Source organism: Varanus komodoensis, unplaced genomic scaffold, assembly GCF_004798865.1.
Source record: "Varanus komodoensis strain SLA01 unplaced genomic scaffold, ASM479886v1 scaffold32, whole genome shotgun sequence".
Lineage (NCBI taxonomy): Eukaryota > Metazoa > Chordata > Lepidosauria > Squamata > Varanidae > Varanus > Varanus komodoensis.
In genome coordinates, this window is record NW_025335798.1 from 1088309 (window position 1) to 1115956 (window position 27648).

At 48.3% G+C, this 27648-nt stretch overlaps 1 protein-coding gene across 1 annotated transcript in view; it reads right to left on the reverse strand.

Moving 5' to 3' along the window:
* PLEKHG3 (pleckstrin homology and RhoGEF domain containing G3) overlaps positions 1–27448 on the reverse strand; it is a 31192-nt gene extending 3744 nt beyond the window's left edge. Inside the window, exons 1-19 of the mRNA XM_044438257.1 lie at positions 26847–27448; positions 24072–24085; positions 21861–22214; positions 21327–21430; positions 19385–19454; positions 19071–19117; positions 17829–17979; positions 15870–16001; positions 12655–12837; positions 11389–11481; positions 10842–10928; positions 10372–10405; positions 9871–9969; positions 6183–6272; positions 5117–5155; positions 4458–4465; positions 3839–4144; positions 2888–2986; positions 229–1699 (exon numbers count right to left, since the gene is read on the reverse strand). Of these exons, the coding sequence (XP_044294192.1) occupies positions 229–1699; positions 2888–2986; positions 3839–4144; positions 4458–4465; positions 5117–5155; positions 6183–6272; positions 9871–9969; positions 10372–10405; positions 10842–10928; positions 11389–11481; positions 12655–12837; positions 15870–16001; positions 17829–17979; positions 19071–19117; positions 19385–19454; positions 21327–21430; positions 21861–22214; positions 24072–24085; positions 26847–27135 (3670 nt within the window). The 5' untranslated portion in view covers positions 27136–27448. The remainder of the gene's footprint in view (positions 1–228; positions 1700–2887; positions 2987–3838; positions 4145–4457; positions 4466–5116; positions 5156–6182; positions 6273–9870; positions 9970–10371; positions 10406–10841; positions 10929–11388; positions 11482–12654; positions 12838–15869; positions 16002–17828; positions 17980–19070; positions 19118–19384; positions 19455–21326; positions 21431–21860; positions 22215–24071; positions 24086–26846) is intronic.
* Positions 27449–27648: the final 200 nt, after the last annotated feature.

The window sequence follows — 27648 nt, forward strand, 5'->3', positions numbered from 1 at the left end:
GTATTATTCTTTCCTTTTTGAAATGAAACTGCCACTAAATTTGTGCCAAAAAAGTCATTGTTCCAAAATGTAAAAAAACCCCAAAACCCTAAAACCAAATAATTTTCTTTCTTTCTTCTCACAGCAACCCCGCTGTTAGCTCTGGCTTCTAGGCATTTAAGAGGAGTAGAGAGTAAGAGCAATGATGGGTTGCTCCTCACAGCCCAGCGTCCCTTGAGCAGTACCTACCCTTGCCTTTCTTCTCGGACTCCAGCTGGCCGGTCGAGGCACCGCTGTTCATCTCCTCCACCTCAGCAGGTCCCCTGTGCACCGGGGGCTTGTGGCCCTTGATGCGAAGGCTGTACTGGCGGGCCAGGTGGTAAACCTTGTTACTCAGCTTCTCCATCAGCTCCGCCTCAGTCAGGCCGGCCAGTTGCATTATATGGGGGTGCAATGAGGGGAGCCCCCGCTCTTGCTCACAGTGTCCCAGCCTCCAGGACCACCTGGAGGGTGCAGCCCGTTCCACTGGGGACTTGCTTTCGGGGGAGGGCACCGCTGACTCCTCCGCAATGGCACCGAGATCCTCATCCTCCAGGATCAGCAACGGCTCGTGAAGGTCAAAGCCATTCTCTTGGTCCTTCAGCCTGTCTTTCATGGGGCGCTCCATGTGCTGCGGGGAGGCAGCCGCAGCCGCTGGCCCATTTGCCATGCCTGTCCTGGTGCCGCTGTCCACCCTCCTACTCCAGAGGCCCTTCCGGGGTTTCTCCATCTCCTCCCAGACTTTCACCATCTCACCAGATGGCCTGAATTCTGCATCAGTGATGGGATTTTCCGCACAGGATGCATCGGAGGGGGCAGCCTGGGGCTGAACGGCTGGCCTATTGGACAACACCCAGGCTGCGGTCCGGCCGGCCCCACTGCTGCCCGTGGAGCCTAGCCTTTTCCTTTTCAGCACGTCCTGGCCTGGCTCTGGCTGCGGGAGACTGTTGATTCTGAACACCGAATTCCTCACCAGCCCCTTGGGAATGTAGGACAGGCTCTCCCTCCGCTTAACACTGAAGCTGGCATCCTGGTGCTCAGCGTAATCATAGTAGCTCTTGATCTTGTTCAAGAGCAGCCGGTCCTGCTGGGACAGCATGGATTCCTTCCGTCGACACGCGGTCCGGTCCGTCTCAAGCAGGCCCAGTGAGGCCGCCCCACTGGGGACAGCAATGGGTGCCGCCGGGGCCTCTGGCGGCAGGCCGGTGGCCCCAGCCTGGGAGTCAGCGGTGCTGCCATTGCGACACGTGGCCGTCTCGCTGCCGTCAAGGCTTAGGGCGCTGCCACACTGGCTGGCCTGCTTTGGGGTCAGGAAGCCTTTCCCCTCCTCGAGGGCCAGGCTGCTGCGCCGGGAGAGGTTGCTGGTAAAGCGCTCCGCAATGATGCTGGCCTGATCCAGCACCGACAAAGGAAGGATGCTTCTGGACTGGGGTGCATGTCCCTCTTCGCCCCCCTCTTCCTCTTCCTCCTCCTCCTCCTCCTCCTCACTGCTAAGAGGTTTTAGCTCTTCTGTGCCCTCAGTGGGCTCCAAGCTATCGGGGCACTGGCCCAGGAGCCCATCCTGGTCTGCTGAGGCAGGCCCCAGCATCCCTGTGGACTCGGGGTCTGAAGCACTCTCTTCTGGGCACCCTTCCTCATGAGAAGCGTCTTGCTCTCGGCCAATCTCCACGGCTGATCGAGCCTGGGAAGCAAACCAGAGAGCAGGTCTGAGGGACAGAAGACTTCACCTGCTCCTTATTAGGGGAGACAACTCTCTGGCCTCGCAGCTTATAGAGGCATGTGAAGCCCTGTCAGCAGTTGCTGTACAAGCACAGACAAATCTGGTCAGTTCACTCAAGGTGTTCTTACTGTTTCGGCTACATCTGCTCCTATGTGGTCTTTCTATCCCACCCCTCTTCTAATAAGTAAAGGCTTTCCAGGCAAAGAATTTGGTACCCACCCCAAGCTAGTTTTTAACAGACGGTAGCAATATCATTCTTCCGAACCAAGACACAGTCTGTTTGAAAGAGATGGTGCTGTGTCCAACGGGGGAAATGAAGAGCAGAGACAGAATGGCCATAGATGCAGGCAAGAAAGTGCCTGGGTGCTTCCGACAAGGCTTTTCCTGTGCAACTGCGGTCTGCATCCACAGACTGTTATGAGACATGCAGTCGTTAATTTGTGGCCTTCCCATGTCTTTCTGCCACTGCTTCCTCCTCTTGTGACACAGCTGCACAAGAGGTGACACAGCTGCACAATGCTTTTGACTCCTAGTGCCAGCGGCCTTCCATCTCAGCCTTCCCCAGTGTGATACCATCCAGATATTTGAACTGCAAATCCCATCAGCCTCAGTCACTATGGCCAGTGGTCAGGAATGCTGGGAACTGCAGTCCAGCACATCTGGAAAGGGAAGCTTGTCTGTCTAGATCATGGCTCCTCAAACTAAGGCCCGTGGGCCGGATCTGGCCAGCCGTGCCCTTTCAACGGGCCCACGCCACACGTTTTGCACTTGCTGGGCGCGTGTGCGGCTTGCTCATGAGGAGGTCGTTTTGGAAACACTTGGAGAAAATGATCTCATGAGCAAGTCGGCGCCTCGCCATGTGAGCGCCTGGCAGCAGCTTGCTCACGAGGTCGTCGTTTCGGACTCGCTCGGAAATGATCTCCTTGTGAGCAAGCCGATGCCTCACCCCGTGTGCCCCCCCGTCTCGCCTCACGCGCGTGCACGTGCCCTTGGCGGCCCGCAGCCACCGCTAGCACCCGTCCCCCTGTTCAAAACGTTTGAGGACCCCCGGCCTAGATGCCTCTCTCTGTCCCAGTCTGGTCTGAGCGAGAACTCTGCCTCCCCGGCAGCACATGGGGCAGTGCCTGGGCCAACCAGCTGCCTACCCACCTTCGGGAGAGACGAGACAGTCTTCACGATCCTGTTCTTCTCACTGCCACCTGGCGACTGGCATGGCTTGGGCCCTTCCTGTGCCTTGTGGCCCTTGCCCTGCATCAAAGCAAAAGCATTATTGTTACAGCATTGAGTAAATGCGCTTGGGAAGGGAACTGACATGCTTACACAAGTTGATGAGACAAAGGCAGCCAGACACCTTTTGCTATTTACCCTCCTGAAGCACCTTACAGCCCTCATTTCTGCTTTAACGAGTATCCCCATTGTACAGATGAAGACAGAGACTCGCTTGCGCCAACCACTGAAATGCATTCATGGGTGATCAACTGCTTCTGCACAGGCCCAGGTCCAATATTTTAGCCACTGGATCCAGTGATTTAAACGTCCTTCCACAACAAATACCATTACAAATTCCAATTCTTTCCAGGCAAACAGCTCTGAGGCCGAGTCTCTAGAAGCCTTGAAACAGTTGGGTAAGGACAGTTGAATGGGGCACTGAAGAAAACTGTTTCCAATGCACACAGTTAGTGCTGCACTCATGGAAGGTCCAAAGCACAGACCTTGATATGGACTTGGTAAGGATCCTGCCTTGCATCAGCTTCTTTTCACTGGCAAGCTGCTAATGGGGCAGAACATCCCAGGCAAAAGAAAAGGGATGGCAGAAAAGCGACCTCCCATGGAGACAGGGATGGTAAGAACCCCCACGCGCCTCTGGTTATCAAGCCACCAATTTCATTAGCCTGGACGAGAGTGAGCAGCGCATCCAGTCAGTCAAGAGGACCACATATGGGTTAAACAGAATCGCAGGCAGGGGGCCTGCTGTAAGGCTCATGTCAGATGAAGCAGAGGGTTTTAGAAAGACAGCCGAAAACAACACAGGGCAGCCAAGAGCCATGCACCAAGCCAGCATGCACCGGGGACGTGGCAGGGGTTGAACAGGCACCTCACCGTGCTGCCCCAGGAGAAAAGCAAAGCGTTGGCTCGATAGTGCCAGCAATGGAGGACGGCCATCAAGGAGCTTGCAAAGTCTGCCACCTGCGCCGTTCCTACCAGCCTCTCTTCTTCTTCTTCTTCCTCCTCTTCCTCCTCCTCCTCCTCTTCTTCTAGCCCCACTTCCTTCTCGCTGCCATCACTTTCAGCCAACGCTTCTGGAGATTCCTGTAGAAGGGTCTGCCGATCCTCATTCCGGGGAACACTCTTGGGGGGCTGTGGGGCTTCCCCAAACTCCAAAAGGACTCCATCACTACCTGCATGCTGTTTGACGTGGGGGCAAGCAAGGGCTCCCTTTAGAAAGGCTGGGGCACCAGTGCTAGGACACCAGTGGGGTTCCCAGCTGGCTCGCCTGTGTTTGTGAGCCGCTTGCGAGCAGCAGGTCATGATTCAGAGCTGCGGAGAACTTGCCTCCCACTCTTGGAGAGATTACAGTGTCCAAGAGGAAATATCAACACACTCATTTAAGAAGGTGCTTTGTAAAGGACCTAAGGCCCATTACAAGTCACCCATCACTTTTAAGTTCCTTAAATGAAAAGTGGATCTTTCTTTCCCTTCCAGAATTCCAGGATCTTACCTTTATTCCTGTTGCCAGTTGTACAGCACATAAAAAAAGAAGACAGAGGCAATTGAGCAAAGTGTGGGGCTTCAGGCTCCTGCTTGTACACCCCCCCACCTTGAGTGCCATTTGCTGGTCCCTGTCCCCAGTCTGCATTTCTGGTATAACCGCTACAGCCAGAAAACCAAAGCTGGCAAAGAACCTTGCATGTGCTGCCCTGTGGATCTGTCCTTACAGCTGCTTTTCGTGTCCATGCAGAGAAGGCAGTGGGTCAGCCACTTGGTAACAGAGATGCACTCCTCAAAGGGTGCCCATTAAATGTACCGGAGAGCCACTTGTAAGCTCTCCTGTACATTTGGAGAGCTCTCCTGGAAAGCCACAACTCCCACCATCGCTCCTTACTAGCTATGCAAATTAGGGCTGATGGGAGTTGTGGCCCTCCAGATCTTTTGGCCTACAAGTTGCCCATCCTAATGTAGAAGGGTTCACTCAAGAGCAGACCCTTCAGAGAGATCTCCCAGCCAGTCTTTTCACCTCTAGGCTTTCTTGCTTAGTGATACACAAAGGTGGCTGTTGCTCCCGTCTGAGATAAAAGAAAGCAAAAGGCAGATATCTGCCAACTCTGAACCCACAACAAACTAGGAAGTCTGCACAAAGGAAAAGGGGAATTCTCTCACCTTTGTTGCTGAGTTGTTTGAGGATCTCTTTTGTTGGCTCTGTGATGAAAGCAAAGTTTGCAGGGTTAGTCCCTGAAACACCATTTCTGGTTCGGAGCCCGGAAGCACCCAAGGTGTTCTAGAAAAACAGCCCTTCAGCACCAGCTTGAGCCCACAACCTCTGCCCTCCAGAAGGAAACACCTTGAAGCATCCAAGGGGAAAGTACAACAGCCCTGGCCTCTCCCGGGCAGAGCAGAATATGCCTCTCAGTCAATGTCCCCTCCAGTCTATCATCTGGGTTTGTAAGCCAAGAACCAAATGAACCAGGAGATCAGGCAGGGCTTCAGAAATCAAAAACAAAACCCCTCTTTCCCCTTCTACTGTCATACTGATAGGCTCTGTATACTTGGTGACTTGGAGCCACACCTGGATTTTTTTTTAATTTTTAAACTATCAGAAGACGTGATGCAAACTCAGCAAAGTTACCCGCAAGATTTATCATGCAGGATTTATTCTGCTTGGAAGAGTCACATTTCTAAGAGAACACAGGATTCTTCTAGCAATGGCTGGAAGGAAGGAAGTGTACAGGCATGCAGCAGTGTGTGTGGCAAACAGCTAACATGGAGGAAGGCCAAGAACTGGGGCAGGACACCGAAGCCTCACTTCCTAGCTGGATTATTATGTTGTGAGCCGCCCCGAGGCTACGGCAAGGGGCGGCATAGAAATGTTTTAATACATAAATAAATAATAAATTGTCCCCTGCGTGGTGTCTGGAGGCTCCTGAGACACTGTGAGGCGGCCCAGCCCTTCTCCATGGCCACAGGAACTAGAAATCCTCACACAGAGGAGGAGGATGAGAAGCAGCGCTCTCTCAGTGCCACCTGCTGCATCAGACAGCCAGTGTCTGGTCCCACGGAAGAGGTTCCCACAGCCCCGTGCGTCTGACTTGCGATTGCCACTGCCACCCAATGAGTCTGTGAGGGACTGAGAGGCATGTTCAGCAAAGCCCGTGCACCGGAGGAAGCTGTGGCACCACCAGAGAGCAGAGACCCTTCCTCCCACATGCGGAACTACTGGAGCTCACACCCGATTTTCTGCGGGCTTTCAGCCCTGATGCGGCAGAGCGGTGGAGTCCATCTGGGAGCTTCTCGACACTGTTTTTGCCATGGAAGGGTTCTAAAGACAGGACAGGAGAGACCCGTTAGTGCCGATGCCGTCTTCCGAGCACAAAGGCCTGCTGCGCCTGGGACATCCTATCTCAGGAAGGGGTGGAACAGGGCCTGTGTTAGCAGGCAGCGTCCTGGGGGCTGAGGGTCCATGTGGCCCTTTCTGGAGGAGCACTCAGCGAGCGCCCCTGGAAATGCCCACGATGCCTTGCAGCAGGGCCACATCACTGCAGTGCCAGCAGGAACAGCTGCGGTGGGGACTGTCACCCGGCACACCTCAGGGAATGCCACTCCTGCCGCCTACACTCTCCTCCTTCGAAAAAGCCGCCTGCCCCCTATTTGGGGGGAGGGGCTGCCCGCCAGCACAGGGTCCTGCCAGGGAACCATATTCTGTGAGCAGTGATGCAGGGCAGAACACTTTCCCGTGCTTCATCTTTCCCCTCATACATTCTTTAGTAACAGTGGATGATGCCAAAGGCAAATACAACAGCAGACAGGCACAGCTGTTTCCAAGTTCTAGCCGGGTGCTTGTTGGCCCAGCATGCACAGTCCTTGGGTTCCTAACATGTGTTAGCATGTCAGCCTTCAATACCCTCCCTCCACACCACCCCAAGTCCAAATGTAACCAATGTAAGGGAAATGCGTACTATTTTCTTTAAATCTTTTCAAGTATTCCAAAAAAATAATTGCACATAATATAGCATTTAAATTACATTCAGTGTGATTTAATTCCCCAGCTCTCTGCTCAGGTATGTCAGGTCAAATATTTGCATTGGTACCACAAGTAAAAATTATGAGGTACTTTTAAAAGCTTTGTCATTTACTAAATCATACCTAGAATAGAAGTGATAAATTAGATCACTCCTGAAGATGTAAGAACATAAAATTCTCTGATGCAAACACCACTAGGTAGGACAGTCTAATTCCGGGAAACCTGCATCACTGGCTTTGAGCTGCTCAGGCCTGGTGTCTGCCCTGGCTTGGGCCTCCCTACTTATAGCAGCCTACCCAAACCTGGCACCCCCGTGTTCTGAGTGGCCACTCCCAGCATTTCTGACCATTGGCCACTCTAAGAGTGACGGGCACAAGTCGCGGCACCAAATGTCTGGTGCACCCCAGGTGGAGAAGGCTCCCTTCCCCACTCTTACGGCCCCTTACAGATCGTGTGCATGTGCTCTGGGGGTAGAGGTGGCACTGGAAAGTCCGTGCCCTCTGGTTGCAAGGCGTTTGGATGCCACTAGCCCAGTCCAGGCATTACGCCCTCACGTGATTACGCTCCCAGGATGGGGGAGCAGAGTTGCAGGCGCTGGCCTCACTGCTGGACCTGCCACCCGCCATCCATCTATCCATCCATCCACGCACGGAGAGAGTTCTGATGTGGGGAGCCTGCTCAATATGGGTAAAGCCCCATGTGATTCAGGATGGACCAGGACGAGAAGGGAACATCTTCACATGCTCTGATATCTGCTTGGGAGCTGTCAACATGATTGCAAAGTTCCACCATTTCCCAGAAGCTCCCCACTTCAAAATGTATCTTCTGACATGCAAGGAGGAGGCAGGGACAAGGGACAGGAAGGAGACAACCATCACGTGAGTGTAATTGTGTGAGGACTTTACAGCATTACAGTTTGTATATGCTTGAGAGAGGCCCATTTTCTCATGATACCTGGGTCACCTTTGTCTGCTAAAGACCTGAAACTAGGAAAAAAGGACCAGCTGCTCATCTCTAGATCCTCCAGCTTCTGGATGCTTTGACTGGCCTCAGCTCTAGCCCACATAGCTAACCATGAGAGATCATGGGAGTTTTGGCCTTGCAAATATTTTGGCCTACAAGTTGCCCAGTGAGTGAATTGCCTTTTGTAAAATGGCCTAGAGGCGAGTTTGCACTGCAGAAATCAAGAGGTAAACCATGGCCGTTCCCGTTGGCACAACAGTCAAGGATTAAAATATGCACAGAAGACTTAGCAGTTTTGCATGATACACAAACTCAGCCCAACACACACCCTTTGTTAGGGAAAGAGGCTGAGTAGGGACAAAAGGAATTTAGAGCCTCATCCATGTTCGAACAGAAATTACAACATCCATGGAACCAGTCTTGCTTGTCCTGTGTAGGCTTGCTGGTTGTCCTGACACATTGGGCCTGGGGGTAGTTCAGAAGGGACAGTGGGAGGGGTCATTTTGGTTCTCAGCTCCTTCAATCACAAGGGACTGGGAGAGAAAGAATGGGAAAGCCACTTCAGATTGGGAAAGATTGTACCAGAGCAGATGGGAGGCAGGACTGGCCAAAATAGGTCAAGACAGAGTGCCCACCGACCATGAATGAAGAAGCAGCTTGCCCCAAACGTTACAGAGGAATGACAAATACTTCAAATAGTGGGCATTTCAGTTATAACAGCTCTGCTGGATCAGAGCAAAGGATCTTTCTAGCCCAGCTGCCCTTTTCCCAAAAGCAGCCAGAGGTGCGCCTCTGGGACACCCACAAGCAGGAGAAGCCCACAGTGTCATCATCACCAAGGTTATGACCTGCAGCTGACCAGGCCAAGCTGGCGCTCTCTAATGTTCTCTCATTCACCATCTTCCGAAGGAAAACAGCCAGTCTTGATGCAAAAGTCTGTACCCTCCATTGATGCCCTTCCAAAGATGGAGCGTGCTGGGTTTGGTCTCTGAGAACAAGCAGCACAAAACAAGCTGGGTGGCTCTTGTTCCTGGGCTAAGTGCTGCAGGCCCTGGAGTGCGTAAGCTTCCAGGCTACGCTCCTTCCCTTGTCACTGGTATTGCTCTGGAGAGGGAACGGGCACTGCTCACAATACCAGCAGTACTGCGCTATTCCTTCTTTCTGCTCTGAGCAGGCTGATATGTTAGAATTAATGTGTGCAAATGAAGTTAAACCCTGATAAGAAATCTACAGGCAGCATGAACAGCCTCAAACACACACCACACACCAATAGCAAGGGCCATGAGTAATTCCCCGTCCTTCCCTCCCTGATGCAGGAACATCTTTTCGAGCTAGTGGGATATAAACAGCCCTGTTCTGCACAAGTCATTCTGCAGAGTTGCCAAACCACAAGGCTTTGCTGGTCAGGCTTTGCCTCCTCTCTGTTGCCATAGCCTCAGGTCATCTGCACAGTATTTCTAGGTCTTTCCTGCTTGCTTCCTTTTCTTTGCTCCTAAATTTCACTCTGTTCCAAATAATTTTAGCATTGCCCTCATCATTATTGCTGAATTCCCTGCCTCTGAAGCTGAGAGGACAAATTAACAGCAACGCCAAGGGGAAAATTCCCATAGAGCTGTCCAGAATAAATAATTGCATTCTCTTAGCACGGCCTGCGTGTGCCCTGCGCCAGAGGTCACGAGGCCTCGGCAGAGTAAACACTTGAGCACCTGTCAGCTGCACTGATCTCTACAGCAAAATACAAATGCTTGACGCCAACCTCACAACTAAGAAGAGCTGCAATTACGCAAACAAACAGTCTAACCTAAGCTGCCAGGAATATTCTGGCACTGTTATTGTATAATCCAGTCCTACTCTGCACACACAAGACGGTCCACAAGGATGCGGAGTCAGCTATTTGCCCGCCGCATGACTGCCCGGACAGCCACGTCCCTACCTGACTGCCGTCTCCCCTGGCGACCATGTTGGGAGATGTCCTCTGTAGTTTGCCAAGACTTCTTCAGCCGCTCTGGACTGTATTTGAAGTAAGAGGGATCTGAAAGGAGGAAGCGAGTGTGTGTGAAGGTATGGCCCGGACGCGGCAAGCCAACAGCATCCTACTCACCACTGTTACCCCTCAGGAGAGCACACGCAACAGCAGATGCTCCATTAGCAAACTCAGGCTCCGCCCTTCACCCAAGAGGGTGGCAGTTATATTCAGTGATGAGATTCAGGGCTTCGGAAAGGGTTGCTGCATCCCTCAGAATCTCAGCCTGAAACTGGATGCTTCTGCTGCTGTGCAAATTCCCCGAACCAGAGGAATGAAGCCAGCACCTGTGAGGCAGGGCGCACGCTAAGGTTTCTGTCAGGATGCTTTAACGAATCTGCTGGCTTGCTGTACCAGTGTCAGGAAAGGGTGCGGGAAACAGAGTCTGAGGCCAGGAGGAGGGAAACTTACAGTATGAGTCCATTTTCAAGATGGCTTCTTTGGCCTAGAGGAAAGGAAGTATTGGGTTAGGACTCAACTGAGGTAAAAGGGAAAGCCATTCTCCTAAGAGCAGAGGCTGCAGGGAAATCCACACTCCTTTTCCTCCACCAAATAAGAGATATGAAACAGGAAGAAAGAAGACATTCCCCTCAGCTTCGTATTCAGTGGAAGCAGGGCACGATCCCACTTAGCAAAGGACTTTATGGCAGGAAGGTTGCCTAGAGGAATGGATACGCTGAACATTTCCCTCAGTCACGCATCCCCCCCCCCCCCCCCCCCCCCCCCCCGGGAACACTTCTAGGGACATGGCTTAGAGAATGGCAGAAGGCTACATGGAGTTTTGGCCATCCATTCTGCAGACACAGGTGGGGATGATGGACACTGTCATCCAACACAGTTGATGAGGGAAAGGCTGGAGAAGAAAGACAGCTTCCACTCACTTTCTGAGGGATGATGGTGTGGTGATTTTCCAGGATCAGGCGCTTGATGTGGTGTGTCCAAACCCGCTTCTCTTCCCCAGTTTTGGCCTGGGAAGTGGAAATGACATGAATTTGGAGGACAGGATAATGCAGTGGACCAGAGATCTTGACACTCCTTTGTGGTCAGGACCTCCAATCCCACCTTCTCTGGCACTTAATGATTTGAATTCTATCTTTCCAACTTAGCATTCTTATCGCCAGACACTTTCCAAAAGCAACATCACTTAGCATCACAATCCATCACTCAACTGGTCCCCCCCACTTGCATTCCCTTTCCTTCCAACACAACTTGGTCCTCACCTCACCATGCTAAAACCAAGAGTACCAATTTTGCTCAGTCCCTCTACTGGCCTTCCCAATCCCATCCAGGACCTGCCGTCTCCCAGCACCGGCACAAGCAGAACGCCTGCCCCGCATCACCCCTCTTCTGCCCAGCCCTGTGTCTCTGTACCGGGCCTCCAAGCCACAGCCAGCCCACTTTGGAGAAACCCAGCATCTCACCGCTCACCTGGATGTTGTACTGCTGCTTGTTGTGCTTGTAGTGGGTGACAGTAAAGTAGAGTGACTCTCGTGTGCTCTCGATCAGCATCAGGGAGGAACACTGCAGGTCAGAAGTGAGAGACATCAAACACAACGTATCGACTGCAAGAGAGGTCCCCAACCTGGTGTCCACCAGATTTTATTTTACACTCAAACTCTCAGCATTTCTCACCATTGACTCTGCTGTTTGAGGCTGACTGGAGCTGAAGTCCAAAGCATATGGTGGGCATCAGAGAGGGCCGGGGACAGGCTGCACCTTGGCAACCAGCACCACAGCCACAAAAGCAATCAGCTTCCCATCATTTTAGGAATGCAAAGATAAACAAACTGTCTCAGAGGCTGCTCCTCCCCTGAGCAACTTCCTGAAGCAGCAAAAAGAACTTTGGGTGACTTTTGGTGGCCACAGATAGTGTGAGATGAGAATTCAGTTATGATATCTGCACGGTGTTTTTTCTTTTTCCTGTAAAGATCCTGCTGTCACCTGTGCTTCTAGGATGCAGTGGGCTACATATACAAATGCAGAAATGTTCTCTCTCCCTTACAAAAAGGGAGGGAGGAAATGGCTTGGCAAGAGCAAAAGGAAGAGAGAAAGGACTGGACAGAATTTAGGCACAGATTCTGCACTGCATTCTGGGGTCAGCAGATGTCATTGCAACAATATTTCGCACCAACAGCATCACAAAGATGGACAGGAGGGTCCTTTTTTGGCTGTGTGCAAATAACAGTTGCAGCCTCCATCATACCCCTTTACTGATAGCTAAAATCAGTCTAGAAGCATGCCTTCCCTCTCTGCTTTTGTTTTCTGTTCACAGTGAGGAATTCAAATTATTCAGGGGGAAATCCTCCTGTAATTGGATGTATACAGGATACAACTGAATACATTCACATTGCCTCCAAATATGAATGCTTTTAAAAATGGCTCCTTTCATGCTCCTTCCTTAATGGATTCTGCATACAACTGGGCAGGCAGGGAGTGGGAGGAAACGAAGAGTCAGACAGTCATGTTTGCCCTGGAGCCCTACACAGTGGATCATCAAGCCACATCCGTTTCAGCTGTCAGGCATTAGAACCTAGCCAGCAAAGAATGAACCATCTTTTCATCTCCTCTGACCTGTACCGATACCAGAGATACTCTCCAGATCTCCCCTTCCTCACCAAATATAGGAAGACAGAACTAACAGCATTGAAGCATGCATCACCGACGCAGCAGAATCACAAAGTTGGCCTCACTTACTGGAATATGGCTTTTGTACACAAAATGATCGCCCCGTTTCTTTGTTATCAGCAAGATTTTGTCAAACAGGAAGAAAGTTCTCTCATTTCTGACCCGATGGACACGGAAGGTGCCCTCCAGGACTAACTCTCCATAAGTTGTCAGGTCCGGGCCCTTCCAGTTAATAAGCAAGGACTGAATCTCCTGGAATCAGCAAAAGAAAAAGGTCAGAGAGAAGGCAGAGCAGTCCCTTTTCAAGGTAACCCAAAAGGAGCATAATGATGCCTCCATTGGTTTAAACTCCTGAACAAATCATCGGACCCTTGTAGGAACTTGAAGCTTAACCCTGCCCACTGCAAAATAGGGGAATGTACATTGAGCATACAGAACATGTTCATTTCAGACTCATTTAGAAATATTCACACATGGGGACATCAGTGGCTGAGCCATAATGGCTATAGATTACCTCCAGCACCAGAGGCAGTATGGCTCACAAGAGCAGCAGTCCGGGAACACGAGCAAGAAGGGGCTCTTGCACTCAGGACCTGCTTGCGGAATCCCACGGGGTGTGAAAACAAAATACTGAAACGGGAAGGCTTTTGATTTGATCCAGCAGGCTTCATCTTGAATCATTAACAAAACTCAGGGGACAAGTTCTCCAAAATGCATGGGCTTTCTTTCCTTCACAGACATTAACTAAATCCTCCAAACCTGTTACAATCTTAAAAATGAATGTCGTATCAAAATAATGCTCTAAAGCTTTTGGTTTCATGCCTAGAGAGTTTCTCTGTTCTTCAAAAGTGAGAACAAGGGAAGTCTAAGTATTTGTTCCATCTTCTACTTACTCTGAACTTTTCTAAGATTTTTCTGTCAGAACCTGTGATAACAGACTGGTTCAGCCTCACAATAGTTTTAGGTTGGGCTATAGAAACACAGATACTCCATGGTCCACTCAAGGCTACTCTGGCTATTTCCCTCCAGGCTTCAAAATTCCTTCTGCATCAAGGAGTTGCTAGTTTCATAGGTTACAGTGGGAATGGGCATCATGGCAATAATGTGTCATTCAGTCGCAGTGTGTGCATTATTATGGCACAGTCCATCAGAAACTCCTACATCCATTCCAGTTCAAAATCTGGAAAAGTGGCACATTCTATGCAGTTCCTACAGACCAGAATCTGAGCCACAGTTTTCAAAATTACAACAACACAGAACACCAACCCAGGCCTCAAGCGCCATTTAGAAGGAAGTTGCTTCCACTGCTTTCTCTAGTGCTGGACAGACTGTTACAGGTGACACCTCTTAATCTTTTGTAACCTTCCTCTCTCATCTGTATTTATTTCCAGGATATGAGCATCCTCCTCCCTTTGTCTGCAAGATGACTAAACAACTGATTGTCCCAGACTAAATTACTGCTCTGGTTACCTAAAGCCTGCCTAGTTTTTGCAGAGTCTCATCATCTTGGTGACCACTCCTTGCTGAAACATCCAAAAGAGCAAAATTATCCGGCTAACAAAACACAAGGGAAAACCAGATGACATAACACCACCACCCACATGCACTGCCAGAATCCTAAGAGTAGCACAAATTAAAATTCAGCAGCGTTAGGCAATTTTGTCCTTAATTTCCCTGAACAGCATTCTCCTGCATTAATGCTGGGAAGGGTGGGAGACTTACAAGGGTGTCTGCATAATGCAAACGGATGTGGAATGACGAGATGTGAAGGGGGGGGGGCAGGATGCATGAGGATTCATGCAAAGGAGTATGAGGGAATGGGTGTTGCACCAGGATCTGTTAAGGGTGCCATTTTGAGGGCATTTGCAGGGCTTACGTTGACCTGATTCATACAATGTGAAAACCAGGGTGCAGGATGCATCTACAACCCAAAAACAACCCACAGTCTAAAGCCCTACCATAAACCACGGGTTCCCTTTGTGGGTTGTCTGTGGTTAACAAACCACAATTTATTAGTGCAGCTGGGTTCACACAATACAACAAACCATGGTTCAGCTAGAACCCACACTCACCCCATATTCAATCCATATGTTGCATTGTGCATACCTAGTTATTGTGTTAGAGCTCAGCTTAGGAACATGCTAAATATCAACAGGAGAATGCATTCAAGACTGTACAGAGAATATTTTTCTCATTTCTGTGTAACTACCACTCTGCCCCATACTAAACCAGTGAGTGGGCTGGGGATCCACAGGTAGATCACAACCCAACATACGGGTTGCAGCAGTGACACTGCTATCACTTACTTTGTTTGGGATGTGTGTGTTTGGGAGGGGGGAGGTGCTTGTCTTTTAGAGAAAGACAGGAGAGGGTGCCCAGAGGCAACAGGGCTCTAAAATATTTAACAGTAAAGTTGAAACATTCAGTAGGTGCAACCTTTTCCCACTCTGCTTGGTAAGATACACAATTCTACTCAAATGCTGCCTGTTGGGCAACTACTAAAAGATAAAGGAGCCCCATTCTCCCTTACTTCTGGTCACCCTGGAAGGAAAAGCAGCAAAGTGGAGATGTACATTTCAAAGATTAAAAGTCTTATACTGTAGGTTGTAAGGAAAAGATGGGTCTTAGGTCTAAAAACATTGTGGTTGACTGTCCCATACGATCTGGAATTGGAGGGAAAGCGTTCCCAGGTCAGAGGGTGCATCTTCTGGACAGAGAGGCTTAATCCCTTGCACATCTTCTTGATGTTCTGATCCAGAGTGTTGGAAGACTGCACAGGAAGAGCAGTGGGAAGATTTCCTGAAAGTGCACAAGGGTCACATGCCTGGAGGAAGATGCTGAGAGGTGTGTTACTGTGATGTGGCTAAAACAGGAGCAAGGGGAAACCATGTAGCAGAACAGCTAACTGCATCTCCATGTATGGAGGTCTGAAGGAGGAAGTAAAGCACTACAGCTGGAATGGGAACAGGGTGTGCTATGCAAAAAGGGGAGAAGGGAACTGTAAACCTGACTACATAATCTTTCCTTTAGCCTCCAACACTTCCTTGAGAGAGGGGAAAAAGCAACAGGAAGAGAGCAAATCTTGAAGGCAGCAATAATGTAACACTGCATTGTGTTTGCCAAGTCACTTTCCTTCTGTCCATTTTGTTTAAGGGAATCTGAATTTATTTTCGAGGTTGTGAAAGGCAGCTATGAATATGCAACTTGCAAGCACGTCAAACAGCAGCCACTCAACATCCCAGGCTGGCATCACAACAGGTGACACCTTTCCCCTTTTCCATTACCTGCAGCCGCACAGCATGTTCATGCTTCCGTTTCATGTCATTGATGTACCAAGCCACACAAGTCATGGTATCAATTGCCTCTTCCACAACTTCATAGCCTTCCTCTTCTATGTCAAAATGCTTAGCTATCTCCTAGGAGAAAACCACACACACCACAACAAGGTAAGCCAGAAGCTTTAAGACCCTTTCCCCCAATCTGGTGCCTTTGCCCTGTGCTCAGCTTACCAGACTCTAGTACCCAGCAAAACACAGTTGAGTCTGGCCAAATGGTCTCACACAGTTTTAAGATTTGTCTAAATGTAAGCATAAAATGTTGCATTGCTGGATCACGGGGTTTGTGATGCATGTGCACATTTCTAGCTGGGTGTCAACATGATGTTCCAGAATCATGAGGAGAGCTGTGTCTACATAGTTCTGAGCTACCTCAGGTCAGAATCTCCTTTAGTAATTCTGGTGCTGTTTGGGTTTTGTGTCACCCTCAGGACTGCTTGTCTGTTTAAATGCAGGCAGCCTTGATGGAAGCGGTGGAGAAACCTCACTCAAATCACACAGACCTATAATCATTAATAGCACAGCAACCAAGTCAAACACTGCAAGTGTTTGTCACCTGCAATACTTTTTGTGCCAGGTGAAATGGACAAATCCCACAGTGAGAGAAAGGCAGAAGGAGAGGATACAGGCATGATGGCAAGAGATGGTTAAAAAATTGTCTCCTCATATCTATGCATCTTGTTAAATTTTAGCAGGAACTGCAAGAAAGTAGTTGCCTTGAACTACAAAAACTCTATGAGGACTATAGCTTTAGAGAAAACATCTGGTTCAAAAACTAAGGGTGACAGCTATACAGCAAATGGAGCCATTTTAGTTTTAACTGGCCCACACAAACACTGGAGAAGATGTACAACAGGAAAATGTCCAACAGGGAATTTTCAACATGTCACAGTACTATAATTCAATGAGTTCCTTGAAAGAAAAATGATAAATAAACTAGCATACATGTAGTCATGCACACAATTGTGGTTCCCTGCTCTGGCACCTTTGGATAAAGAAGGATAAAATCTAGAGAAAATATAAATAATGCAGACTCTAGAAAAACCATGAAACATCCACTTGAGCAGTATGAACTGTCCTTTCAACATCCCAAGTTACTATTTCCAAGGTAGAAAGTCTGGGTTTCTGTTTTGTATAAGGTTCTTTTGATCCAGATGAGGCTTCTATGAATGGAAGGTGGAAAGGTGATGATTGATTTCCCCTTCCCAGTGTGGTCTTGCTGGATCCTCTCAAACAGCATAAGAAGTGGCTCAGGGAAATGTGATACTTTTGCGAAAATCCATCTGTGGAGCCTCAACTGGATCCCAAAAGCCTTCCATGAACCAAAGGTCTACACTGGACACAATCCCTTTTCGGGTGGGGCAAACAGTTCAGTAACTCTCCTTGCAGCATACATGGCTAGAGATACACTCCTAATTAGCAAAAGGCATAAATAGGACGCTGTGTAACCTCTGTAGGCAAAGACCCTCTAAACAAAACCAAAAATATACAGGCAGCTGCCTTATCTTGGGTCAGACCCTCAGTCCATCTAGCCCAGTACGGATACTGACTGGGAGCAGCTCTCCAGGTTTCAGGAATGAGTCTTTCTTGGCCCCACCTGGAGAGGCTGGGGATCAAAGCTGGGCCTGCCCGTGTGCAAAACAGGTGCTCTACCACCAGAACCGCAGTCCCTCCCTCTGTTTTAGTCCTCAGTTCATTCTATTAGCATTTCACAGGTTTCACAAGCCCTTTAAAAGGAAGAACGTCTCTACTTGAACAGATATCTGCAAATTTACTGCTGCATTTTAGGGACAATGGTGGATTGTGGAATGCTGCATAAATTTCTTCTTTAAAATAGAAATTTTAAACCACAGATCCCAACGCTACACAGTTAGATCATACGTTACCTTTTGCAATAAAATACATTACCTGCAGGAGTAAATGATACTTGAGAATACGCTGGACAGGCTTCAGAAGGTAGGAGCCGAGGGGCAACGAGTGACGTATTTGCTCTTGGCACTCACGAAAGAATTTGGCTAGCTGTTTGTTCCTCATGCATTCGGTCAGAGCTGCCACAGAGCTGGAGAGGCAAACCCGGGAGACAATGAGTGGCATCCAAGGAGAACATGGGCAGCCTCCAACATGCCCTCAAGGGAGTGCCTGAGCATGCGGGACAGGCTTGCTCCAATACCCTGGCACGCGACTGCCACAGTGGAGCCCAGGACAAAACCTGGAAGCCGCTGAGGCAAGCTAAGTGGGACAGGCCATCACACCTCTGCAGCTTCCACTGGTCAGGGTGGAAGGTCTAGAAAAACAGCTTATTACAAGGAAATCTACCTCTTCCAGAGAGGAACCATTCCTTGAAATGTTCGACAGGAAGCTGATCTTGAGAATCACCTCTGGTCTAGAAATGCTTTACAGAGGACCTGATTATCAGTATAACTCATTGAATTTTTAGCTCTTCAGAACCCTTGTTTTGCTTCTTCTCACAATACACACAAGGTGTGGCAGTGCTTCATTTTACAGTTGGGGAACAGCGGCTGAAAGAGGGCCATATGCTCCACACTAACTAGCCAATTTACGCCTGATTCAAATCTGAAAGCTCTGTATTTGGGACTCTCCCTTTCCAGGGCAGGGTTCAAGAAGTCCATCAGAAAAAACAAGCACACACACCCTACAGGGAAGTGTGAGGACTGCACTATGGCTCCCATTGTATTCTCTGCATGTTTCTAGCCACTGAGATTATGACACCTTAAAATGCCTGGGCAATGCCTGATGAAATATTAGAAGTTGGGGGCAGAGCAAAAGAGGAATAATGATGAGCAGCACTCTGAGAACAAGAATAGAGTTTCATTTCCCCCTTGCCTCCTTTTTAGCCTCTTGCTGGGGCTAGAAAAAATTGAAGAAAGATATGGAAAATAAACAGACTTGCAGACTAATTCCTCTTAGCACAGGAACTGGGTTACCTTGTCACAAATCTCCCATATATATTGGGGGAGGAGGGGGGAGAGAGAGAGAGAGAACACAGCCCTTTGTGCAAGCTGTGCTTCACTTGACAGACACAGGAGCTGTCGAGAAACTTTCTGGTGCATTAGGAGGATTTTGACAGGGAATGTTGAACTAACTACCCTAGAAGCCTTGAAATGAAGCAACTGCCAGTTTTGCACTCACTTCGGGTAGTTATTGCAGTACTGAGTGTAGATATCGAAGTCCTGGCTCTGTTGGGGAAACAGAAAATGCGATTAAGGGGAGATGGCTGGGTACTTGTTCACTCCTGCCTTGGCAGCACTAACCTGCATTGCCCAACCCAATTCTCAAACAGGCCTAGCACGGCTCCACAAAAAGGAACCCCCGCCCCTCCGCTCATCTTTAATAAGAGCAGCCCGACAGGGATTGCAAAGGGTCTGCCCAGGGTAGGGCCTCTGAGTCTCTCCATTGCCCGTGCTCGGAGATCACTGCCACACAAGGTCTGTTTGCCAGCTTACCCTGTCCACAAAGCATCTCGCCACAGCCACAGGGTTGTTGTGGCAGCTGTCCAGATCCTGCAGGAGCTCACTGGGCAGAAATTGAGACAACAAGAAGACGAATCAGTCAGCCAGAGATCCACACATGAAGGTGACTTGGTTTAGTACAGGCGAAGGCAAACTGGGCCCTTCCAGATGTTTCAGACTGCCAATCCCACTGTCCCCAATCGGCTCTGCTGTGCTGGGGCTGGTGAAAGCTGCAGCCCAAAACATCCAGAAGACACCACTTGCCCACCCTTGATTTAGTGTATTCCGGGCACAGCAGCTGAACAGCACGGGCACTCGAGGAGCGGGCGGAGGCATGCTGCAGGCAAGCCGCGAGCGAGTCCTTCCTTGCATCCAGCTCCCAAACGAAGAAGCAGAATGCAGGGCAGCAGACCATGCAAAGGATTTGGATGCAGTACCCACCTGACCAGGGGGAGCCCTTCCACTGCTGCCAGGGGGTCAAAAACACAAGGCAGACATTAAAAAGAAAGTGAGACACTCTCTGGTAAAACAGCCAACCAGGCCTCCTGTCTAGCCCAGCAACAATCTGCAGGATCGTCTTTGTGACATTTATTTATGTTACTTCAATATAATGCAAAGTTTGGAAATCTCTACATCGTTTTAGCAATTTGCTGCAGGAATGCCTTTCATAGCTCCAAACAGAGAAAAGTCCCAACTCCACCGAGTTTCCCACAGACACCCATTAGGAGGCCGTTTGTGCACAAAGTAATGCTTTATTGAGAAAAAGAGAAAACAGGAGAGGAAACAGGTTCCGTGAGCAAACAAGCAAGAACACCCAGTGACCCAGCAGCAAGCTGAGCTTGGGCCGCCCCTGCCCATTCCTCTCCTCCCAGCTTCCTCACACCGGAACACAGTGCGGCTTCCCTGCTCCAGGGCGGAAGCAGCCTGCTTCGAGCCAGACGGGCCAGGAATACGCTGCTGCTACCCGACTCCTTCCCTCTTCATCAGAGTTAGTGCCGCTCAGGACTGCTGAAGAAAATCCCGAGGGTCAAACACTTATGCCAATATTTGGGGGACTAAGAACAGGAAAAGCCTTCTGGCAAAAGGGAAGCGATCCCTTTTATGTGGATGGAAAACAGCTGCACTGCTTGCACCATCCAGCCTCCTCTCCAACCAGGATCGCCTTGACCAAAGCAAGAGGGCAATCTCATTCCTACTTGCTTCCACTAAGACTGAGGGGGATTCTGGTTTAGGACTGCACAGCTCTTCCCTGGAAGGCCTCGACTAGGAATTCTGCATTTTATTTTGTCACCTCCGAACACAAATTCCCTGGGTGGCTCACAAAACAAATACTAGAAAAAACTATAAAAATGAATAAAAAATAAGACACATCATTACCTGCCTCTCTTCAATTGGCAAGGGCATTGGGAGCATGATCTCTGAACAAAATCTTAACATTCAGGTAGCTACATATGGGAAAGGCAGCCTTTCTGGTAACTGGGTCCCAATCTACTTAAGGCAGAGGTGCAGAACTGCAGTCACGTGGGGAGGTGAATTGTTTCCCATCACTCACTGCTCAGTCTGGATGACCTTAGCAGCTGTGCCCACATGCACTGGCATCACAGATCTCCCCCTACCCATTCTGCCCTCTGTGCAGAAAAGAACAGCCTCGAAGGCTGGTCTGCATCCCTGGTGTATGGCTTTAAAGCTTAAAGCCGGCATTTGAAACTAAATCTGGGAATGGCATTGGAATACCCATGAGCATCCGTAGAGTTACACAGGCAGGAGAAAAACAGGATGGTAAGTGAGAGCAAGAAAGGGAGCCTCCCCAGCCAGGTAGGGATGATAGGAAAGCCTATTTTCTGAAGTGTTCCCTTTATCAGAGGGGACTGAGGATGCATGTGGGGAACTTTGCACAGTGAGGAACTAATGGCAATATCGGTGAAAGCAGGCTTACCTGTTCAGCTCATAGATACTTTCGATATTCCCAAAGAGCGCACTAACTTGTTCTGGTCGCAGCAGCAGCAGCTCTTCAGTGTCTATGATCTTCCCCAAGTAATTCTGCCACGAGCAGCACCACACAGCAAGCCAGCAAACAGAACAAATGGCATCAATGAGTTCCAACCTCAAATTTTGGGGGAATTTGGGGGGTGGCAAGCCAAGGAAAGCTCTGGGGAGAATCCATATTATCCAGAGCCTGCAGACAGTCTTAGACTATCGGTTGCATACACTGCGCCTGGGCAGAAGCCTGCAAGGGAGGAACCTTTTCACATTATTCCGGCCATGGTTAGCATCAAACCCGGCAGGCATAACATGCTGATAAATGGCGCATGTAGAGCACATCACCTTCACACACCATGCAATGCTGCCGACCTTTTGTGCCACTAGGAAAGAATTGTCTGTGCATTCCTGAGTGGCAAAAGGAGCACAAGACCGAGTGCTGAGCAAAAAGAACAAGGGCCCTGCCCAGTAAAAGACAGGCTGGACCTACCTCGATGATGCTTCGTAAATCCCGCACGTACGTGCGCTCGGATTCCACTATCTCCAGCACCACACGCTCCAGATAGCTTAATCTCGGGTGGGAGGCAGAAGAAGAGAGGGAAGGGCTTTTCAGGCTCCGCCACGGCCCAGTGGAGGCATTGTTGTTGGCGTTCTGCAGCAGTCCAGCCCTCCGGGAGGTCCCACTGGCAGGGGCTTGAGCCATATCATTCCGGTCCTCCATGATGTGGTTGGCATTGGTCAGGGTTGAAGTCGGCTGGTTCCGAGGGCGTTTTGAGGAGCTCATGCCTGAAGAGGCATTGGCTGGAATCCCCTCATCTCTGCCACGAGTGGGAGCAACCAGGAACTGGGGGTACTCTGTGGAAGGAGAGAGCACACCTTGAAATGCCCTGGAGCATTAACCTGAATTATGCACATTGCAACAGAATGAATAAATGAACGAACGAACGAACGAACATGTACTTAATCACTTGTTCTCCACCTTTCCACTAATATTGTTCTCAAGGCAGCTAAGAATAAAACACAGATAAGATAGCAAAGCCAGAATTAAAACTCAAATAAAAACATCACAGCATATGGGCTACAGGTTGAGCATTTAACAGTCTAAATCAAGGCAACTTAATCAAAGCTGAAACCATCATGAAAAAGGTTGATTTAAAAGCATTCCTCGTATAAAGGAAAGGACAACAATCAAGTTCTTGGAAACTATGGCCAGAAATGAAGGGTTTTGTTTTGTTTTTTTTAAAGTTATGGGGCATAAACGCAACACATAACCTACACTGTGACATGTGCATAATGTTCACGTTAAAAGTCACATATTTTTGACAGTGGGATGCTGATTAAAGATAGCCTCTCCCTTGTACAAGGAAAAGCGTGCAATGGAAGTCCAGCACCCATGGCAGCTCTGATGCAAACAGAACAATGGGCTGCCATCCAAAGTTTCTGTCAAGAGACAGACAGAGCCTCAGTTAGAGAGGGAGACTTCGTGTGGCAGCGTAAGTCAGTAAATGGACAGCTGTGTTCATTTCTTCCGGCCCTGCTGGGCTGCTGTGGGAAAAGATTCCATCTTTCCAAGTTTCCTGCTTTCATAGGATGAATCGCAGCAAAACTGAAAGGCTGCTGTGAGGGCCAAGAGAAGGACTGCACATGGGCAGAGGAATGCTGCAGGTGGGGATAGGAAGGTCCGAAGGCGGCTGCAGGTCCACCTTATCCAAAGCCCTGTTGAGGTTGGGCCAGTTGGGAAGTAGGGAGGCAAGAGCAAGAGCAATAACCCTAATCCTAACCCAACACCAGTTTCACTTTTAAAGCTGTTTTTTCTTTCTTTTCCTTTCTCCTCTATTGAGGAAAAGTCTCGTGCCCAACAACAGTATAGATCCTGCAGATATAAAGCTTCCTCCCATTGACTTGAACTGCTTCCTTGTTCCTTGTCCTGATGCCAGAGGGACAAGGGTCTTGGCAGATTACACAGAGGCCAAGAAGGGGAAAGGGCATTTGAAGTTGGGTCCCTCCCTCCAAGGGAAACCTCTCTCTGCCATAACAGGGGGAGATGGATCAGTCTGATGGCCCCTGGGACACTCTTCCAAGGACCCCAGGCCTGCAAACTAAAGGAATTACACAAAAAGTTATACCACTAAGAATGAAATATTTATTTTAAAAATGTCTGTACCTTATGTTTATGCAGCAGTTTCATGTAACAAATATTTTAGCCATTCAGAAAATTTAAGGTTGACATAATATTCCCCCTAATCCTAAAACAGTAACACACTACAAGCGTAGAATAGTTGAAAATAACATTTCTTTGTACGTCCCCTCTCTCAGAGACTTCTTAATTTAATCTTGAGTGAAGAAAAATATTTTTTTTTACAAGTTGGGTTGCTGAAAATTAAAGCCAGGCAAATGTGGGAAAAACTAAAGCTAAAACTGTATAATAAGTTACCAAGATGGCTTTCACCTATGGAAGCTTTTGTATATCCAAATGTATTGAACTTTGAAAAGATCATAAGATATGGCAATATCCTGGATAAGGATGGTGGCCTGAAACTGGAGCAAGAAATACAAGAACAGGGGCTTAATATTTCCTGGTGGTATAAGGTGCAGATGCAATCAAGGTATGCTAAGGATTGTAAAACATGGGGGTTCTATAGAGACCTAACAGAATTTGATCAAGTGATGCTTAAAACAGATGAGAAAATCATTAAAAGACTATATGATTTTTTACTTGACAGGAAAATGGAAGGAGAACAGGTTAAGGAAACTATGATAAAATGGGCACAAAACTTTGGATTTAATGTTGAACTAGAAAAGTGGCAAAAAACTATGGGAAAGAAACATTAAAGTAACTTTATCAACTTCGTATAAAGAAAACTTATATAAAATGTTCTATAGATGGTATTTGTCACCAAGTCAACTAGCTAAGATGTTTCCAAATATGTCAAATAGATGTTGGAAATGTAAACATAAAGTGGGTACTTTTTATCATATGTGGTGGACTTGTGACAACGCAAAAAAGTACTGGATTAAAATACATAGATGGAGGAAATATTACAAGAACCCTTTGCTTTTAAACCCGAAGTTTTCTTGTTAGGCATTATACCGGAAGATGTTAACAGACAGGAAATCTATTTGATGTTGCATCTAATTACAGCGGCGAGGATTGCATTTGCTCAGTATTGGAAAAGTGAGGAGCTGCCCACCGATGGATTGATTCTAAGAAAGATCTTGGACTGTGCAGAAATGGATAGACTGACTTTATCGTTGAAGGAGAAAGAGGATACTGATTTCTATAGAACTTGGGACTCTTTTTATAATTGGCTGGAGAAACGGGACTTGGCGTAAATTTAGAGATGTTTTTCAAACTATGATAAACTAACTGGAATTTGATATTAGAATGTTTAAAAATATGTATGACCCAGTGAATTCAATGTTAATGTTTGTGATGTTTGATGTTTTTTTTAAGTGTTTAAAAATTCTAATAATATATAAAGCCAGGCTTTAAATTTGTAATTAGATAAAAATAATTTAAATTGTACCCCTTTAATGCTATCCTGGTTTTTAAAGGATATCTGCAACTAATACGAATATTCAAGTCCAAATTATTCACTTCTAAAAACTGCTCCCTGCTCCCAAACCACATAACATTTTATCTGCTACACCCAGTCGGGTCCATGGGAGGTGCCAGGTACTGAATCTGGGACTCAGAGACCCACAGAAGCCAGCCAGCCACACATTTCTAAGCAGAAATTTTCTCTAAGGTCTGTGCATGTGTTCACTTGTTCAAAGGACTTTGGTTCCTACACCTTGTATGTAAACAGGTATGTATGAACAGGAAGGAGATGGGCATTTGCTTTCAGAAAAGAGCCCCTCGGGCAGAAAGAGTCAAGTGAGAGGTGCAACGAGGTGAAGCCCCTTGTGGGCAACAAGCCAGCGAATCCAGGAGGATCAGATACAGCAAATGCCGTACCTTTGTTTTATTTCGGCAAGTGCCCCTGCATGGCAAGGTGGTGGGGCAGGTGCCCTCCCAGAGATCCTCCCAGCCAGCCCCAGTGAGTCACCCCCGAGCACTGCTTCTGGCAGGGTCCACTTCACAGCTCTCTTACGCTTCGTGCAAAATGGACAACGCAGAGAAAGCGAGTAGTATCACTCCTTTGCTTTACTTCAGTAGGGACATATCAGATGGTGACTCTGGTCCACGGACAGGTATTTGCTCTGGACCTGCTTATCCCGTGCCACCTGCAGGTCACAGAGGCTTATACTGTCCGTGCTGGAGGCAGCAGCGAGCACCAAGCCTCCTCTATAGTGCAACAAGGGCCCTGCACTGCATGGGAAACCAGAAGAGAGGGTACCTCCAAAGACAGCAGAGCAACTGCAGGGAGCTGCCATCACAACAAGCCCTGAAAGCACTTTAGTGAGGTAGGATAAGCGATTGACTATGAAAAATACTATGGACTGGCCTGCATGCTTCAGATAGTTGGAGTGGACAGAGGTAGCTGCCACTTATGTTACCCTCAAAATTGTTTACAAACTGATTTCTGATTTAGACATGAACCAGGAAAAAAATGTGTTCATGAGTCACACCTGTGAAGGATTACCTTTATCTGAACGGATGTGACTACATCTTTTCCTAGGAAGAAAACCATCCTTTCCCAGTTAACCTTATAGAAACTACCAGCCAAGACTAGAACAGGACAGATTCCTAACCTTCACTCAAGTACCAAGTCAGAAAGTGACACACGCTTCCTGTGAAGAGACTAGGGTGTTGCTTCACACACAAGGGCTTTCCTACACTGATGTAAATAAACTAGCATGGGGAGGGACAGGTACACCAGCACGTTTTAAAATCCTATGAGCTTTTCTGTTGCCACAGCTGTGCTCACTGGCATGAAAACAGTGACTCCTGGCATATATTTGATAACACTGACTTTCCCATGATCCTCAGACACTATGTGTAGGGAGGATACTAAGTGTGAAGCAGCAGCGAGTTTCAGTATCGTCGGGGCTCCCTGTGAGTGAGCAAGGTCCATTATGAGGTTTCCACTTTGTATCTGGAGGTCCTGATAACTCCCTTGCTCTTTCTCTCTTGCATGCCTTGCACCGTATTAGCATTCACTGTAAACACACAGCCCAAAAGACTCACTCGGATGCAGGCATGTGCCCGGCCCTTGCCTGCCGCTCTCTCCACTGCCTTCAAGAGCACAGCAGGCAGAGGAGCAAGTGAGGGCAGGTCTGTGCTCGGCAGGCGCCCTTCATCACCAGCTGCTGCAGTTTTCATCTCTCTCCAGTTTCCTTCCAGCTCCTACCAACACACTTTCCCTACTTCCTAACACAGCAAGTCTTTGTGGGGTTGAACCAGCTGTTGTAAACTGTCCAGAGAGCTTCAACGATTGGGCAGCACAGAGATACACACACACACTCACACACACACCAAATAATAATAGCCACCTGGGCTTTCTTCAAGGAAAAGCCTACTCACCCTTGCCACGCAGCTTAATGACCCACAATGGAAGCCATTCCAAAGCACTCATCTCCTCCCAGATTAACATCCCTCGCTTGTTCTGCCCGCCTGCCTGTGCTGGTGGTGCAGGTGGCAAATCTGCCAGAGGAAGCTGGGTAGAGCCCATGAACCTTGAACAGCCAGCCAGTGAAGGTGCGGAGGCTGCTGTCGTCATCCCTGCCCCACAGTACTCCTCTTTGCAGGGACCACACCCAGAGAAAGCTGGCTCCTCATTTCCCATTAAAGGCTTCGGCCAAAAAGACACACACTTCCTCATTTGTCATATGTACACACACATGGGAGGGTGAGAAGGGGACATGGCTGTTCTGGCTTGGAAGTATTCAGAAATATTTTCCTGCATTGACAAGTCACTCAAATAGCACCTACTCTAATCGTGGATTTCCCCATCACTCTAGCGGCCCAGGAGTCATGGGTTATGCTTCTATAAAGCTATTCATCCCAAGGACTTTCACAAGTGACCGTGAAACATGGAAACGTCATTTAAAATTTAATTGCACACTTCTGAATCAAATATTACTTGAGTTTATTTTCTCCAACAATAAAATAATCAGCTCTATGGTGCACAGCATATTTGGTATTTTTGCTATTAAATGTTACAGGTGTACAAGCATCTGACCACCTTGGAAACATTCACCCTTAATTTTGAAATTGCTTTCTTTCCTCTCCCTTCCTATTATTTTATGAATTCTAAAAAAGAAACAAAACAGCTGTTTAAAAAGAGATCAGGAAAGTGGGGAAAACTTTGGGGTCCAATGTTTGGTTTCAAGAA